At 34.3% G+C, this 19,406-nt stretch overlaps 1 protein-coding gene across 3 annotated transcripts in view; it reads left to right on the plus strand.

Moving 5' to 3' along the window:
- EDEM3 (ER degradation enhancing alpha-mannosidase like protein 3) overlaps positions 1-18,943 on the plus strand; it is a 73,278-nt gene extending 54,335 nt beyond the window's left edge. For all 3 annotated transcript variants that reach the window (XM_081299033.1, XM_081299034.1, XM_081299035.1), the window contains 2 exons: positions 1,298-1,483; positions 14,989-18,943. In XM_081299033.1, coding sequence (XP_081155159.1) covers positions 1,298-1,483; positions 14,989-15,398 — 596 coding nt within the window. In that variant the 3' untranslated portion in view covers positions 15,399-18,943. The remainder of the gene's footprint in view (positions 1-1,297; positions 1,484-14,988) is intronic.
- Positions 18,944-19,406: the final 463 nt, after the last annotated feature.

Genomic DNA, 19,406 nt, shown 5'->3' on the forward strand with positions numbered 1-19,406 from the left:
GAGCTTCAGAGATGGGAAGTTACAACAGAGAACTACAAAGTCTAAAATATGTCCTATGTATGCTAGAGGTAGCAGTAGAAACTAAAAACCACTAGAAACCATGATACTAACATTTTTTCTATTTCTGTTTCTATCTGCATCTCTGGATCCTTCTTGACTCTCTTCTTTGCTTTTCTTTGTAATTCTGCCTTTTTCTCCAGCTTCTCACCAGCCTGCTCCCTCTTTGTTCATCAATTCCAATCGTTTTTTTTTTTTTTTTTTAAATGACAGCCTCAACCCTGAGTCCGCATCACTTAACAGGACTACTACTCACCACTAACAGACACAGTCTCTCTGTGTTCTCCAGGGAAACAGTCAGGTAGCATCCTTTGTCTACTAAGAGTGGGGGTCATATGTCGTATTCTCCACTTAGCAGTGGTTTATGAGAGCAAGTGCTCTAAGATAGGACAGGCAATTTCTTCAGGGAAGTTGGCATGTGATACTGGGGGTGGACATGATTGACCCCTCCATTATAACAGTGCATTTAAACAGGGCTGCTTAAATGTTATTGAACCAGTGTGAAATAACTGTACGGTGTAACTGGTTTATAGAGAAAAAAATATATATAGTCATAATTATTCTTTGTATTACATATAAAAGTTATATCAATTTTTAGTTTAGTTAAAGACAATATACAGAATAAATATCCCTTGTCCAAAATGTTTGGGACCAGAAGTATTTCAAATTTTGGAGTTTTAAGTTTTGGATTTTGTGATGTTTTCATAGACTATCAGTTTATAAATTCCTAATCTGAAAATCTGTAATTTCATAGGGTTTTGTATTTTCAGATAAGGGATGTTTGACCTATAATGATGTCATTAAAGGGAATCTAAAACAACAAAAACTCATTCATAGTTCTGACACTGTAATCTGGTTTATTAAATTTTTCTATTTCCAGGCTTTTCCCTAAGCACATGAAATTTTTACAGTTATAATAGAATTTTGCATTCTGTGATTCATTTGTCATTCTGTTTTTCTTTGTTTTCCATCAAATATTTCATTATCATTTGTTTATAATAGTTTATAATTGTGCACAATTATAAATAGCAGTCCAGTAAACTTCTTTGGGCATGGAGTTTTTTGCTTCTTTTTGAATTATTTCTTTAGGATAATTAATGGGTCCAAAATGTTTGGAGTTTTTTTGGCTCTTGATGCAGATTAAATCTCTCAACAGGTTAAAAAAAAAAAGAGCAGTAACGTATGATCAATCTTTTCAGTGGACAGATGTCTTGATATTTGCTGCATTCATTTTGTCTAGATGACAATGAGGGGAGCAGCAGTGATACTGCCCCGCTGTTCCAGATGGCAGGTGATGGAAAGGATACGGATGACATCAAGATCCCCATGCTATTCTTATTCAGCAAAGAAGGAAGTATCATATTAGATGCCATCCGGGAATATGAGGAGGTCGAAGTGCTCCTTTCTGATAAAGCAAAAGATCGAGGTAAGGGTAAAAATAATTTTTTTTTTTTGTGCAGCTTAGCATTAATTTTTCTAGTTTTACAACAAAAATGAGTTACCAGAAAGTGAGAGTTGTATGTGTGTGTGTTTTTCATTGGTAAAGTAAGTAAAATTTTTAGATGATTTCAGGATATATTTTGGTTTGAAAATAAAGAGTAGTAAAATATTTATTTGCTCGGTTTTCTGAATGAGAATGATTGTACAATTATATTTTTATATGTAATTTATAATTTTTACCATGGTTCTGTCCAGATGATAAATACACAACATCAAGAAAACCATTTTCATATTTTCCATTCAGTTTCACTGATTGCTTTGATGTCTTTTATAAGGAAAAAGAATAGATGGTATAGAATGATGTTATCTAATATATGATAGTAATTTGTCTCACCAGCCGCTTATACTCATATAACCATTGTCTTGATGATGGCCACAGAAATCTAGCAGTATTGTACTGCTGAGATCTAGGTTTATCACCTGGGTATTTATAAGAGTGGCTGTGCCTGAAGAACAAGATAACATACCTGAATTCAGGAAAGCATGTAGTCCTCTTTAGGCCAAAGTGTGTGTTAGGTTTTAAAAGAGCTTTCAAATTACTACTATATAAAGGAAAGGTCTTACTGGTATTCGTTTATAGTTTACACCCAGGGACAGGCGAGAGATGTGGGAATGTGAACCATCAGACATGGGCTGTGATCCTGCTTGTGGTAGCAGTCTTTCTTTCTTGCTGCAGACACCCTGTGCCTCCCTTCCCCCTTACATGAGTGGAGTTGTACAGTTTGTATAGGGTTGCTACGTCCCCTATCGTATTTGGTAGATGTGTAGGAAACTGATTCGTTTCATTGTGACTTCCAAGTGGGACATTCTTTAAAAAAAAAAAAAAAAAGTTTGTTAGTAATCTGATGTTTGCTTCTCAGTGTTTTGTCTTCTTTATCTTTTAAGATTCTTTGCATTGTCAGCTACTGAAGAGCAATGGAGTAGGCTGTAGGCTATATATATGTAAGGACATATAGATGGAAGTAGAATACAAGGTTTTCTTCTTAAATCCTCCTATGTTCCTTATTTTCTCCCTTCCCCCAGGCCCTTTTTCTAAATTTAGATCTTCATTTCTACATACATGAAATTAGGCACACTAAACGTAGGCAAATTAATATTATTTTATGTAACTCTTTAATGCCTTTGCTTTTTCCCCCCATTTTGTGCTGTCATTGGAATTTCAGCAGCAATATTAAAAGGTAAAATGATTCCAAGCTACATTATTAATCGTAGTAAGTATCTTGCATTAAAAAGCCTTAAATTATATATGTGTATGTGTTGTACAGACACATATATACATATATAATTTTGTTTCAGTGAATACCATCATAGTTTCTTGTTTAATGTAATTAAATTATTTTCATGCCTAGTCAGCCACCCCATAATAAATATAATTCTTTGTCAAGCCTGTCATAACAAATTCTATAAAGTATACATTCTGTATAATAGATGGATTCACTAGTTCATGTTCATATAAGACTCACTGTAAGCTGGGTATGGTAGTGCATGCCTGTAATTCCAGCAGCTGGGAAGGCTGAGGTAGGAAGATTGTGAGTTAAAAACCCACTTCAGCAACTTAGCAAGGTCCTAAGTGAGTCAGTGAGACCCTGTCTCTAAATAAAATACAAAAAAGGCTGGGGATGTTGCTCAGTGTTGAGTTCAATCCCCAATACTAACAGCATTATGATTTAGGTATTTATAACTTTGGATCATTTTTTTTGTTTAAATACAAGTAAAATTTTAAAATATTGATTTGTTTTAAAAGCTGACAATGGAGGGGGCACACATGGGGTTAGGACTACAAGATTATGGTAAAGAATGTACTTCCCATACTAGAGAAAGGATTTAAAAAAGGACTAATTCTATGAGGGAAAAAGAAGTTTGTTAAATAGTACTCTTAGGGATTTTACAGTGAAAGGACATTATTTCAGTAATTTTTAAAAAATATATTGATGGTCTTTAAATTTATTGTGATTCTATTACATCATGATCCTTAGATAAAAAGTCTTAGAAATCCTGTTGTATAACATCTCTTTTGAGAATTATACAGCTCTATCAAACCAAATCAGCAACAAGTTTTAATTATTAATATTTGTGACAAAAATCCATGATAATAATTTAATGAAATTAACTACTTTATTCATTTAGGATAATGTTCTAAGAAGTTAAGTTCTGTAGTGTTATCATTAATTTGTCCTGAATTATTACATAGACATGTTTCTCCCCTGTATTAGAGTCAGCTGATGTACTTATTAAAAGTGTAGCCTCCTTAATCCTACACCAAGGTATTGAATCAGACTCTCTGCAGACAAGAGTCAGATCCTACTACTTCACAGTCGCTTGCATCCCAGGCGACTGTGAAGTAGTAGTTCCTCAGCTATATTCTGAAGAAACAGATGTGTATGGCCATTTGGGATCATTATGGGTAGTAGTTAAGATTACATAAATACATCAGATAGTAACAGCCTTAAAATTCAAACAGTAAAATATCCTCTAAATTGTTCTAACAACCTCATTCCACTTATATGTATTTTTCTTTATAAAGTCACACCATACTGATTGAGCAGTCCTTTGCATATATAATACAGAAAACAGAAGCCCCCAAACAAGCCCCTGTTCCCACTTCCATCTTCTTATTCTGGTAAATTCTAGTCATTAGTGTACACATACGTGAAATAGTCCTGCCTGCTTGCCACAATCTTCAGATATCTTATTACCCATTCTTCTTCAGATGATAAAACATTAGTGATTTATCAAGTGAAAATATTGCTTCCTTGGGTCAAATCAGTGGCACTTCTAAAAGTCGTCTGCATTCTGTTGTTGAACAAAATGTTTAATATTGTCTCTCGTGTGTCTCATCTTTCTGAAATTTCAATTTATAAAATACTTAATAATTCCAATCCCAGTGCCCAAAAACAAAAGCCAAACTTTTGTTACCTTTAGATCCAAATTGAGGCAATTTACAATTAAGAATCAACTTCTTCTTTTCCTTAATATTTCTCAAGGAGGATAAATCAGCATTTTGAAGTTCTAGTACATTGTCATGCTTGCAGCTTACAGTGCTATAGAAAGACATTTTTAGGGCTACTCCTATATTTGTATCTACCTGGTAAAAAGGTAGAGAAAATGGGGGGAAAGATTTTTCAAAATTAATAAGGTCTCAGGGCTGGAGTTGTAGTAGTAAGAGCACTTACCTGGCATGTGTGAGGCACTGGGTTTTACCCTCAGCACCACATTAAAACAAATAATTAAAATTACAAAAGTAAATAAGGTTTCATCCTTTGAACTGCTCCCAATTTAAGTAAGGCAGTGTCACTTTTCCTAAGATTATTCCCTGCTCAAATTGGTTGTGGTGAATATGTTCTATACTTGAACTATAGAACTCAGATGGCTGAAAAGATTTGACTCCAAGGAAAAAAAAACTAGAACATATTTGCCTGGAGAGGAACATCCCAAACATTTTTATTGGCAGAATTGCTACTTAGCTACCATCCTTCTCTAACGACTGCATGTTTTTGCATGCTCTTTTGCATTTGCGCATATCTTCCCTCTTTCTGGAAATGTCTTATTGATCTCTGTCCCTATCCCCATGGCCCTTTTCCCCTTTGAGAACACTAGAAAATGTGTCCCCGTCCCCTAAATGTCCAATTGAAACGGCATCTTGGTAAGAAACTTTCTCTTACTGTCCCGTAAAATCTAAGGTGTCTTTTTATAGTTCTATGATATTTATATGACATATAGTTCTTTACATTAAATAGTTCTCTGTATTCCTTGCTTCAGTAAACAGTGTACAGAGGAAGGAAGGAAGAAAATCCAATTTCTTAAGTCTTTACTAAGATTTCCTGTCCCTTTTTATTAATACTGATTTTCTTTTCTTTGGATCTCAAGATTTTCTTCTTTCTTTGCTTCCTGTATTTCTGCTACAGCATTCCAGAATTTATGTAATAGTTACTTTTTTAAAAAAATTTTTTTATTGGTGCATTATAGTTGTACATAATGGTGGACATGCCCACAATATAAAAATTATACTCTTGAAACTATGATCACTGGTAAAAAAACAAGCATCTTGGAATAAAGATTTATAGTAGTATGAAGGACCTTAACTCCAACTGCCATTTTTATTTTCCTGACTGCTGCCTGTGTTTCTCATTCTATATAGTTCCATAAGTTTGTGAAAACCAAAATGTTTTCTTCTTGATATCTTAACCATCCACCTTTACCTTTCAATTTAGTTGGCCTCATACAGTGATTATTGCTATCATTTGGAAAACTTTTTTTTTTTGTAATCATCACTTACTTGGCATTCTTAATTATCATTTAATCAGGCATCTCTAAACACTCTATTTTTCAAGAGTCATGGAAATAAAGTTGCACAGTATGCTTTTTAAGTCAGGGTTGTTTTGATTAATGATGTGTTTATGAAATTTATACATATTATGGGTAGAATTTATTTATTTTCATTGCTATATCAAATTCTTTTGTATGAACATAGCACAAATTATTTAACCATTCTACTATTGCTGGACATGTGGTTTGTTTCCAGTTTGGGTCTATTACAAACACAGCTGCTATAACCATTATTGAGCATGTGCATATGGAGTTGCTGGATAATAGAGTGTATGTATGCTTGCTTGCTTTAGCGGATATGCCAAACTATTCTCCAAAGGGATTATACAAATTTTCACTCTCACCAGTAGTGTATGAAGCTTCTCTTACTCTGCATTTTTGCTGATGCTTATTATGGTCATTTCTTTTAATTTTAGCCATTCTGGATAGTGTTCTCCATGAATACATCTAATTTGTATACAGTTTTTGCATTTCACTGGTTGCTAATGGGGTTGACTCCTTTTTCATGTATTTATGGGGCAATTGGATATTCTCTTCTGTGAAATGCCTCCTCAATGTTCTTGCACATTTTTCTGTTGAGTTGTCTGTATTTTTCTTATTGATGTGTTAGACATGTTTTTATATCTGTTATGTGTTATGGAATCTTTTCCCTCCACACTTTTCACTTTTTTATTGATTTTTTTAAAATAAATGACAGCAGAATGCATTATAATTCATATTACACATATAGAGCACAGTTTTTCATATCTCTGGTTGTATATAAAGTATATTCACACCAATTCGTGTCTTCATACACGTACTTTGGAAAATGATGTCCATCACATTCCACCATTATTGCTAACCCCTTGCCCCCTCCCACCCCTCTGCCCTATCTAGAGTTCATCTGTTCCTTCCCCTCTCTACCCCACTATGAATCAGTCTCCTTATATCGGAGAAAACATTTGGCATTTGGGAAACTTTCCTTTTTTGCGGGGGGGGGGGGAGGGATATACCCAGGGATTGAACTCAGGGGTACTCAACCCCTGAGCTACATCCCCAGCCCTATTTTGTAAATTTTATTTAAAGACAGGGTCTTACTTAGTGCCTCGCCATTGCTAAGGCTGGCTTTGAACTCGTGATCCTCCTGCCTCAGTCTCCTGAGCTGCTGGTATTACAATTGTGCATCCTCGTGCCCAGTTGCTTTTTTTTTTTTTTAATAAAATTTCAACTTGTAACAAGTTCACTCAGGGGTATATTAAAAGTTTTAAAATAATCTCATTTTCCTGAGATAACCAACCCATATTAAGAGTTTGGTATGTAATCTTTGTTATTTTCTTTTGTGCTTCATACCTTTCAAAGTTATAGATTTTTTTTTCCTTTTCACAATAATGGTATATACTATAAATATCATTCAGTAACTGCCTTTTACAGTTAAATCCATATTAAGTACATTGCTCAATGCTAGTAGGATAGCAGAAGTTATTCTTTTAAAAGCTACATTAAATTTTGTAGTATGACTTACAATGATTTATTTAATCATTTCACTGTTAAGTGTCCAAATCAGTTCTAGGATTTTTAGTTTGTTTTGTCACTATATACAGTGGTGCAGGGAACATCGTGTACATGTCTTCTTATCTGTTGATACTTTTACCTGTGGAAAAATTGAGGTTTACTAAAATGGAGTGCTGGCGAAAAAGATACAGGTTTTTTAATTTTAATAAATGTTGCAAATTGCAGTAGCAGTTCATATCCCTTGCAGCAAGAAATGAGAGTGCATGTTTCTGTTAATTGTACAGCAGATTTGCCTTTACATGTATATTTTTCATTGAGATTGGTCTTGCTTCTTCAGAGATGTATGTCTGTATTCAAGAGTCCAAAGACGTGTAACTAGAACAGACAAGTAAATTACAGTTGAAAGGAACATCCTAAGAAGACAGTGTGATAAGTGACAGGTTTAACTGGTGATGCAAGGCAATATCCAGAAATCTTATTCATAAGGTTAGTAATGAAATCAGAAGCATATAGGTATGTAAAAGCTACATAGGCCAAGGTAAGGCTTTCAAGACAAGACTAAGAATAATGTATTCATTCAAAAGGAATATTTTCTGTAATGTTGGCTCAGTGAGTCCCACATGGGTTAATAGCTTAAAGGAGCCACACAGGACTGGACCACAGTGACAAAATTATTGTTATTAGTATTATTTGTTATCAACACAAATGAAAAATATAAAGGGACTAAGTTGTCTATTCATAAGTTTTGCCTTCCTTAAATAAGATTGTGTGTCTTTCTACATTATTTATAGGACCTATTTTTATGTGTAGAAGGATATATACATATAAAAGACAGTTATAGAGAGAATATTTATATATTGTTTAAGGCATAGCATCTTTTGACTTTATGTTAATTTATTTTATTTAAAATTTTTATGTAAACAAAAATACTAATTAATTCATTTAAGGATCTTGGGTTTCCAGTCTTTCTTCAAAAGATCACACCTTCTTAGGTGTACATAATATTTTCCTAAGTTTTCTTCTGGAATTTTTACCATTTCTTTAATTTTTGGTTTTTAATTCACATGGAATTTATTTTTTAAATATAAGTAGGATCCTAACTTTCCAATTGAGTGGTCAGTTATTAAATACCATTTATTAAGCAAACCACCCATTTCTCTTGGAAATAAACTACCATCTTTGCTATATATCAAATATTTTTTACATAGTTGGATCTTTTTCTAGAATTGCACTTTTGTTCTACTAATCCATTTATTCCTATGCCAGTAATAAAATATTTTGTTTTGAATAATTTTAATGTCTAATATGGCAGCTCTCCCCTTACTCTTTATTTTTACTCCCACTTTTTTTTGAGAAATAGTATAGCCACATTTATTTCTATGGTAGAGCATTTATTATAGAAAAATAACACTTTCAAATCGGGACAAGTAAGCAGAAGTATGCTTTTCTCTTGCATACCCACACTCAAATATCAACATGATTTCAAGCCATTCTTAAATTAATAAGGAACAAACACAGAATCAAGATAGTGTGTCAATAGAAGAGTGCTTATTAAAGCTACCTATCAGCCATGGAAATCAGAAAACACAAAGTGAACTTGTACAGCTATTTTCAATTTCAGTGGGCATCAGCCTCACCTCGACTGTGGAAAAAGCACCTTCAGGAAACTGAAGGCAAATCACCAGGATAAGCAAGCTCTTGGCCTCGGAGTAGCAAAAGGACTGAAAATACAAACTTTGTTTCTCAGTTTCCCTACTTTTTTATTGGTACATTATAGTTGTATGTAGTGATGGCCTTTGTTGTTACCTATTCATACATGCACACAGTACACAGTATACCAAGCTCCCCAGCACTCCCCTTCTATACTTCCCACTTCTTGATCCCTTTCCTCCACTGACTCCCTTTTGATTTTCATGAGATCTACCCCCACCTTTCTTTTCCTTTTTCCTCTCTAGCTTCTTTAGATGAGAGAAAACATAAGACTCTTGACTGTCTAAGTTTGGCTTATTTCATTTAACATGATAGTCCCTAGTTCCATCCATTTTCCTGCAAGTGATATCATTTTCTTTTTCTTTTTTTTTTTAAGAGAGAGTGAGAGAGGAGAGAGAGAGAGAGAATTTTTTTTTAATATTTATTTTTTAGTTCTCGGCGGACACAACATCTTTGTTGGTATGTGGTGCTGAGGATCGAACCCGGGCCGCACGCATGCCAGGCGAGCGCGCTACCGCTTGAGCCACATCCCCAGCCCCAATTTTATTTTTCTTTATGGCTGAATAAACCTTCATTGTGTATATATACTTTTTTATCCATTTATTCATTGATGGACATCTGGGCTGATGATTTTATTTTGGCTATTATGAATTGTGCTGCCATAAACATGGGTATGCATGCATTACTGTGGTATGATGACTTCACTTTGTCAGTATAAATAACTAGGAGTGGCATAGCTGGGCCATATGGAGGTTCCATGCCTAGCCTTTTGAGGAACCTCCATACTGATTTCCAAAGTAGTTGTACTAATTTTATAACCCCACCAGTGTGAAAGTGTTCCTCCTTCTACGCGTTCTCTCTAGAGTTTATTATTATTTGTGTTCTTGATGACTGCCATTCTGACTGGAGTGAGATGAACTATAAGTGTAGTTTTGATCAGCATTTCTCTAATTGCTACTGATATTAAATGTTTTTTCATATATTTATTAGCCATTTGTATTTCTTCTTTTGAGAAGTGTCTGTTTAAATCATTTTCCCATTAATTGAGCTATTTGGTTTTTTGGTATGAATTTTTTTGCCTTTACTGATTCTTTCCAGAATCTTGTCTTTCTTTGACATATATTCTTGCATAGGAACTTTAAAATAATTCTATCTGGTTCCAAAAAAAGAAAAGAAATGGGATTCATTTGTAATCACATACTTAACAACATTTTCCTAATTTAAAGGTAAAGTATTAAGACTTTCAAACTAAAAAGTCTCTTCCCAGCAAAAGATACAATCTGTGAGGTAAATAGAGAGCCTATATCTTGGGAGTAAATCTTTACCCCTGACACATCAGATAGAGCACTAATCTCTAGGGTATATAAAGAACTCAAAAGCTAAACACCAAAAAAACAAATAATCCAATCAATAAATGGGCCAAGGACCTGACAGTGTCTTCTCAGAAGAAGATAATACAATGAGTCAACAAATATATGAAAAAATGTTCAATCACTGTTAGCAATTAGAGAAATGCAAATCAAAATTACTCTAAGATATCATCTCACTTCAGTCAGAATGGCAGCTATTATGAATACAAACAACATTAAGTGTTGGCGAGGATGTGGGGGAAAAGGTACACTCATACAGTGCTGGTGGGACTGCAAATTGGAGTAGCCAATATGGAAAGCAGTATGGAGATTCCTTGGAAAACTGGGAATGGAACCACCATTTGACGCAGCTATCCCACTCCTCAGTCTATACCCAAAGGACTTAAAAACAGGGACATAGCCACATCAATGTTTATAACAGCTTGGTTCACAATAGCTAAACTGTGGAACCAATCTAAATGTCCTTCAGTAGATGAATGGATTAAAAAAAATGTGGCACATATACACAATGGAATATTACTCAGCAATAAAAGAGAATAAAATCATGGCATTTGCAGGTAAATGGATGAAGTTAGAGAAGATAATGCTAAGTGAAGTTAGCCAATCCCAAAAAACCAAAATGTCAAATGTTTTCTCTGATAAAAGGAGGCTGATTCATAGTAGGGTAGGGAGGGGGAGCATGGGAGGAATAGACAAACTCTAGATAGGGCAGAGGGGTGGGAGGGGAATGGAGGGGCCATGGGGTCAGAAATGATGGTGGAATGTGATGGACATCATTATCAAAAGTACATGTATGAAGACACAAATTGGTGTGAATATACTTTGTATACAACCAGAGATACAAAAAATTTGTGTTCTATATGTGTAGTGTGAATTGTACTGCATTCTATTGTCATATATAAATGAAAAAAAAATTAAGACTTTCTGGGTAGATATATATTTATGTATGTGTGTGTGTGTGTGTGTGTGTGTGTGTGTGTGTGTGTGTGTCTCAGATCCGGTGTTGTTTTTATTATGATTTTATAGTAGTAAGCAATATGAGCCTTATAACTTTCACAATGAATTTAGTTCTGTTTTGTAGCTTTATTTTGTTTTTATTATGAAAAGAGTATGATTTTATTTTTAGCTTGTGATTGCTACTATAGAGGATTGATAGGTATTTGCAGTGATTTTAATCTTATTAAATTACTTTATCAGCCTTAGTATTTAGGTTTTTATAATAATTTACAATAATTTTATAGTTCTGTTTCCTGTACTTATACTGTTTATTCTATTTTCTTATCCTATTGCTTTATTTAGATTTCAAAAGTAATATTGTATTATATGTAGTCAGAAGCTCAGTCTTCATTACTAGGCAACACAATCCTGCACCCTTTTCTGTCCTTCTAAACTACAACAATACAATCCAGAAAGAAACTTAAATATCTTTCTTTGGATCTCCTTGGAACTTAAGCCCTAAGCAACCAGCTCCCTGATTTCTTTGGATTCCATCATGGTTTCCCTAACTGTTTAATTAAATTTACCTCTTCTATAGCTCAGAAGACAGAGAAGATATGTGAGGACTTCTCCCTCAAAAAAAAAAAAAAAAAAAAAAAAAACCAAAACCTAAGGACATAAACTTCCTTCTTAAGCAGGATGAATCAATTCACATCCTGTCTGCATGCCCACATTTTCTTCAGATTTTCTGTTTTGTTTTGTTTTTTCCTTCTTTGACTAATGAACTCAGCTTATCCTTTAAATCTCAGCTCAAGGGTTACTTTCTGAAGGAACCTCTCATTTCTTTACTTACAATAAGCTTTCCTAACACCACACACCTCTTTCAAAATATGTGTCACAGTTGGAGTTTTTATTTTATGTATTTAAATATCTTTTTCCCCTTGGACTATGGGATGCATAAGGGTAGGGACAGCGTTTGATTTTGTCCCTCATTTTATCTCTAGTACCACGCACAGTGAACACTCTGTAGCTATCTGCTGACTGACTGCATCACAGAAGCAGAGACTAAGATATAGCACGTGGGCATTAATACTATTTAAACACTTTTGCAGGAACCCTAAATGCCTCTAGTTGTTTCACTGTATATTCATTACAAGAGGTTTAATCTACTCTTCAGCCTTGCAGTGGATTTTAGAATGAGTACGCCTTAAAATTCATACACATACAATGGGAAGTTTTGTAAATAATCTCTTCTTGTCTTTGTAAAAATATTTTATTTGATCTGTTGCTTTAATACCTATATTCACCCAAAATCTTGCTAAATGAATCTTCACAGCTTACTGAGTGATAATTTCACTTTTCAAAGATACATTATTTTAAAATATAGCAGTGATGATATGTGCTGTTTAAAATTGTATTCTATTTATTCTGTTCTTTTTTTAATTTATGAGTTGTTTATTTCTAGAATTTTCTGTTTAATATTTTTGGACCAAGGTTGGCTGAAACAACAGCAGGAAACTGAAACCTCAAATAATACGAGAGAGAGAGAGAGAGAGAGAGAGAGAGAGAGAGAGAGAGAGATAGATATCGAGATCTTAAGGGACTGACAAGTCCAAACTTACAGGGCCAGCAGCAATCTGCAAATGTAGGTAAAAGATGGTTTTGTAGAATTGAATATAAAATCCATAAGACAGGCTAGCAGACTGGAACACTCAGGTGGGATTCCTGTGTAGCAGTCTGGAAGCAAAGTTTCTTCTTCTTCAGGGTTTCTCTGTCTTTATTTTCTTAAGGCCTTCAGCTGATTGGGGAAGGCCTGCCCACATTCTGGAGGATTCATCTGCTTTATTCAAAGTCAACTGGTTCAAATGCTGATCAATCACATCTACAAATATTGGTATTTGACCAAACAATTGGGCATCTTTGCTTAGCTAAGGTGACACATTTATTTTTTTTCTTTAATTTTTATTGTTGGTTGTTCAAAACATTACATAGTTCTTGACATATCATATTTCACACTTTGATTCAAGTGGGTTATGAACTCCCATTTTTACCCCATATACAGATTGCAGCATCACATCGGTTACACATCCACTGTTTTACATATTGCTATACCTAGTGTCTGTTGTATTCTGCTGCCTTTCCTATCCTCTACTATCCCCCCTCCCCTCCCCTCCCCTCCCCTCTTCTCTCTCTACCCCATCTACTGTAATTCATTTCTCCCCCTTGTTTTTTCCCCCCTTTCCCCTCACTTCCTCTTGTATGTAATTTTGTGTAACAATGAGGGTCTCCTTCCATTTCCATGCAATTTCCCTTCTCTCTCCTTTTCCCTCCCACCTCTCGTCCCTGTTTAATGTTAATCTTCTTCTCATGCTCTTCCTCCCAACTCTGTTCTTAGTTACTCTCCTTGTATCAGAGAAGACATTCGGCATTTGTTTTTTAGGGATTGGCTAGCTTCACTTAGCATAATCTGCTCTAATGCCATCCATTTCCCTGCAAATTCTATGATTTTGTCATTTTTTAATGCAAAGTAATACTCCATTGTGTATAAATGCCACATTTTTTTTTTATCCATTCGTCTATTGAAGGGCATCTAGGTTGGTTCCACAGTCTTGCTATTGTGAGTTGTGCTGCTATGAACATCGATGTAGCGGTGTCCCTGTAGCATGCTCTTTTTAGGTCTTTAGGGAATAGACCGAGAAGGGGAATAGCTGGGTCAAACAGTGGTTCCATTCCCAGCTTTCCAAGAAATCTCCATACTGCTTTCCAAATTGGCTGCACCAATTTGCAGTCCCACCAGCAATGTACAAGAGTACCCTTTTACCCACATCCCCGCCAACACTTATTGTTGTTTGACTTCATCATGGCTGCCAATCTTACTGGAGTGAGATGATATCTTAGGGTGGTTTTGATTTGCATTTCTCTGACTGCTAGAGATGGTGAGCATTTTTTCATGTACTTGTTGATTGATTGTATGTCCTCCTCTGAGAAGTGTCTGTTCAGGTCGTTGGCCCATTTGTTGATTGGGTTATTTGTTTTCTTATTGTTTAATTTTTTGAGTTCTTTGTATACTCTGGATATTAGGGCTCTATCTAAAGTGTGAGGAGTAAAGATTTGTTCCCAGGATGTAGGCTCCCTATTTACCTCTCTTATTATTTCTTTTGCTGAGAAAAAACTTTTTTATTTATTCTATTCTCATGTACTATTCTCATGTACAAACTTTCCTAAATTTAGATATTTAATGAATTTTTGTTGTTTATTGCAAATTTATATGCATTTTAATATTGTTGAATGAATTTTTTGGTATTTACTAGTATTCATTGAAGTCAGTCTTCACTGTTATTGGTCATTCCTTTCAGTTTAGAAGAATGTTTATTTCCTAATGCTGGCGTATTTTGCAAAATAAATATTAAGAAAATGTGTTTGCATTATTAGAAGACAATCATCTTCTCTTCAGTGCTAATGTTCACTGTTCTACATTAGTGTGATTGTGTGACATTTTATTCTTTCTTTTATTGCAAAAACCAGTATGGCTTTTCAAGTACAGTAGTAAAATTTGAGAGGAAAAGTAGTATGAAGTTTGTTTTTTTTTTCTATACAGATCCTGAAATGGAAAATGAAGAACAACCATCCTCTGAAAATGATTCTCAGAATCAAAGTGCTGAACAGATTATATCGATTTCTCAGGCAGTTGATTTGGTTGATCAAGAGTCTCCTGAGGAAAGTTCTCTGAACTCTCACCCAGAGTCGTTGTCTCCGGCAGATAGCGATGATGCTGCAAGCCTTTCCCCTTCTGAACAGACTTCTAATCCCACAGAAGACCATGAGACTACAAGTCTTGATGGTGAATGTACAGATTTAGATAACCAACTTCAAGAACAATCAGAAACTGAGGAAGATTCCAATCCTAACGTCAGCTGGGGTAAAAAGGTCCAGCCTATAGACTCCATATTAGCAGACTGGAATGAAGATATAGAAGCATTTGAAATGATGGAGAAGGATGAACTATGACTCACTAAAGAATCTTGTGGTAGGTATTTTAAAAGCAAAGGTAAACTGTGGTCATAGACCCCCTAATACTGAGCAGGCTCTCCAGTGGGAGGCTTTAAGTATGGTGATGAGCAACCACGTTCTGACTGGGATTGGTAGTTGTCATAGGAATCTGGAGCATGCTGTGTTAGAATTGATCTTGTTTAAACTGTCCCATCAAAATGGAAAAACTCAGTCTTCTCCTCAAATGACAGTGTTGCACACCCTGCAGCATGTCAGGCCAGGGAAAGATTACTGGGCATTTCTAGGAACCATATTCTAGTCTCTGGATAGACAAGAAACACATTCAGTTAATAATGGAGTGGGAAATAGGAGTTTGTGTAGATTTCTAATTAAAGGAAGCTCTACTTTCCTGGTTTTGGGGTAAGAGGCTCTTCTTGGGAAGACATATGGGTCTTGTGGCATTCTGGTTATGCTGCCTTCACAAAATCACTTTAAGTGACCTAACTGGTTATGAAACAAATACATTCATGATAAAAAGTTTTTGCTCATCACTTATGCTTACTTTGTTCAGTGACAAATGATTAAGATGACTTGATCCCCCCCATCCCAAACAATGTTCTTTTCAGTTAAACCAAAGGTGAAACCAATATACTTTCTCAGTGAGTTTTCTACATAAAGACTAATCAGTGGGATGAGGTAAAAGGTCATATGTTATGGAAATTGGTTACTTAATTCTTTTGATAAATTGAGGAAGGGAGAAATTGTAAGTTGCAATATGAACTTTCCATGGGGCCTTCCATAGGGAAAGCTGTGACTACTCTTAAATGGAGCTTAGAGTTATATCCTTGTGGGGTAGATTATAAATCTTTCCCAGTCATTTCTTTTGGAGGTGGTTACCTCTAGCCATCAGCCTTACTCCAGCCCATGTTTAGTATGCAATTTGAGCCAACAGGCCTGGATAGCCAACCTGAATATATTCTGTTCCATTTTTCTATCTTATGGAGCCATGATAAAAGTGGTAGTAGTCTAAAATTCCCATCTTTCTCCTTTGAAACTTTAGTTTCTAAAGTTATACCTAAGGAATCTGTCACATTTTTTGTTGAATCATGGTTTTTAGGATTGTTTTTGTTTTTTGTTTTAATATATTCTTTCTGATGTGGACTTGAAAATTACTCTATGGTAACCTGTGTAAAAAATTTACACAGTAGCAACTACATATAGCCATATAGCTTAAGGAAATTTTTTTCCTTTCCTTTTTTTTTTTTTTTTGGTGGCAGTCTGGTGCTGGCCACATTTAAATTGTTGAAATTTTGTTGTTGATATTGGTAGACAGCCCATTATTGAAATCATGGCTTTACTCATTTTATTTATTTTCTTAAACTTATCTTAATCAGTTATAAAGGAATATTTGAGAGACTTGATTCCTTTCTTTTACCATAACATCACACAATAACCTTTTCCTAAAACTTGGTTTTGAGGTACTAAATAACCTACACTATATATGGAGCTGTTGAAGAACAGCAGTGCTGTATTGTACTTGTGTATATTCATGTACAGTATGTCTTAGATCCCAGGTAAATATATTTTTTTATAAAGGGATAAATACCTGCTTTTAAATTCAATCTAAACATAATTGGGTCAGTGAGTAACAAATCTAATAAAGAATTCACTTTGGTGGGAAGGGAAGGGGGAGAAAAAGTAGTGTAACAAGACCTTTATTGGCCCTTAAAACCTGACACCAAAAAATGGATATTTTTAGTCTCTGCATGTGAAATTTGATGTAAGAAGATAGAACTATAATACATACAGTATACAGAAGGATAGACATAGTGCTTTGTTTATTTAATTGCAAAGCTGCCAAAATAGCTGAAGCTTAATTACTTGACTTGCCTTGATTTATAGGACTGGGGCTTGGAGAAAAGGAGCAGATGTTCCTCTAAGACTTTGATTACAGAAGCCTTATATACGTTGATTTGATTTTGTATTTGTAACTCAAAGCATTTCGGTCTAAATCTAATTCTTCTGAGTTATCAAAACCACATAATTTTTTTTTTTTCCAACAAGGAAAACTTAATGGTATGGAGGATGCTGTGGCAGGCCCTTTGGGAACAGCCATCTTACTGCTACTCTCCCTTTGGCCATTAGGGGGAGTTGTTGCCTTTCACTGAGATTTAGAAGCAAATCATTCACTTGTTTGATAAACTAAATCCTTTCTTAAAAAGAGGGGAAAAAAAAGTTTAATCTGTTATACTTAATACCCAGAATGAATTATATACAATTTTTCCCTAGTTAAGAATATATATACACACACATGTATATATATATATTTTTTTTTCATTCAGCTTCAAACACCAACATAATTGACTCAGCATTCATTTACTTATTTGACATACTGCCATGAAGTCATTTTTTAATTCATTAAAAAATTCAAACAGCATTAGTTTTTATAATGTTTTGTTTGTGAAATACCTTGCATAGATGTTTTATTTACTTGCTAAAGATTCAGGGAACTCTATGAGACCTTGAATTTAGAAACATCTGGTCTACCTCAGTTAAATGTTGACTGCTTAGAAATAGAGCTGAAATGATCACCACAGCCATAAAATTGACTAAGAAAGATTTATACAGTGTTTACAAACCTGGAACCAAGTAAGGATTTTATCTGAAAGTTAAAAGTCATCTATTAGAACAAGTATTTAATTCAGGTATTTTCAAGTTTTAAAACTTAACTTGTTTACCTAATAATAAAAATAGCTATAGGGTTTTTTTGCATATAAAAATCCACTGAAATAATATGCCCTAATTTGCAGTACTTTTTCCATAAAGTTTTAAGTGTGAAGAATTGTAATTTACTAGATATGTTTGGGATGGTATATTTTGTTGGGTAAGTTTTCTTTTTTCTTTTTAACTGTAACAGGCTTCCAAAAAGAGTATAATTGTTTCAGAACAAATTACTTTGTGACATTTTCCTTTTCCTTTTTTCTTCACAGTATTAGATTTTAAAATGAAAAATTGTGCACTTTGAGTTTAATTTCCCTAATATATCTCTTGAGAACTCTTTTAGATTTAAATTACTATCACAGAACCCTTTTTATAGTGAAGCCAGCATTTGTTCTCTCACCAAACCCCATGCCAAATTCATCATAAAGAAAGCTCAGCATAAGAAATTTAAATAGTGCTTATAATTTTAGAGGGGTGGGTAGAATTTAGTAAATATTCAACTGGTCGTTTTATGCACAAGGCTTCAGTCAGAACATAGAAAAAAACATTCTGTGAATGAAACATTGTATGTTCAGATTTTATAAAAGACATTTTTAAAAGCCCAATTTACAGCCGTATATTTTCTTATGATGTAATTTATGAAAAAGATGTCTGTACTAACAGGTGCTGTAACACTTATGTTGTTGGGTTTTATTGTTTGGTGATAAATGTATACAATATTTCTAAGGGAAACTATGTACTGTGATGTAAAAGTCTGGGCAAAATGTATATAATTCTTGTATATAATTGTGTATTTGATTATAATTACTGATTGTAAAGATTTAATAAAATATGTAAATATTTAGGTCTAGTTTTAATTTGAACTTTTAGAGTTATTGTGCATATCTTTATAGTTTGGATATCTTTAATTTTTTTCACCATTCTGTTCTCTTTTTCTTTTCATATTATCCCAGGGCATTGAATTTGGGGGGGACATCTTTGGGTATAGGAATCCAGGCATATGTTGAATTCAATTCCACAACTCAGTGTCAAGGGTCCTCAGATGATGGTTGGAAAAATACTAATAATTCAGTGTCAGTCCTGGTAACATGCTTATATTTTGAGCTTACTTATATTTAATAAAAATCACTTGGCCTCTTAATGTTATCATCCAAAGTAACACCAACCCTTCCCTGTTAACTCCAGTGAAGTAATTTCCTTCCCGTAACCTCTATACCATGACACTGTGCTTTTCATCTGTACTGTTCAAGGGTTCTGAGCGCAATTCATTGGTAACTGTTGTCTTTAAAATGAACAAACTGATAC

Source organism: Spermophilus citellus (genome assembly GCF_964194105.1).
Source record: "Spermophilus citellus genome assembly, chromosome: 6".
In the NCBI taxonomy this organism is placed as follows: domain Eukaryota; kingdom Metazoa; phylum Chordata; class Mammalia; order Rodentia; family Sciuridae; genus Spermophilus; species Spermophilus citellus.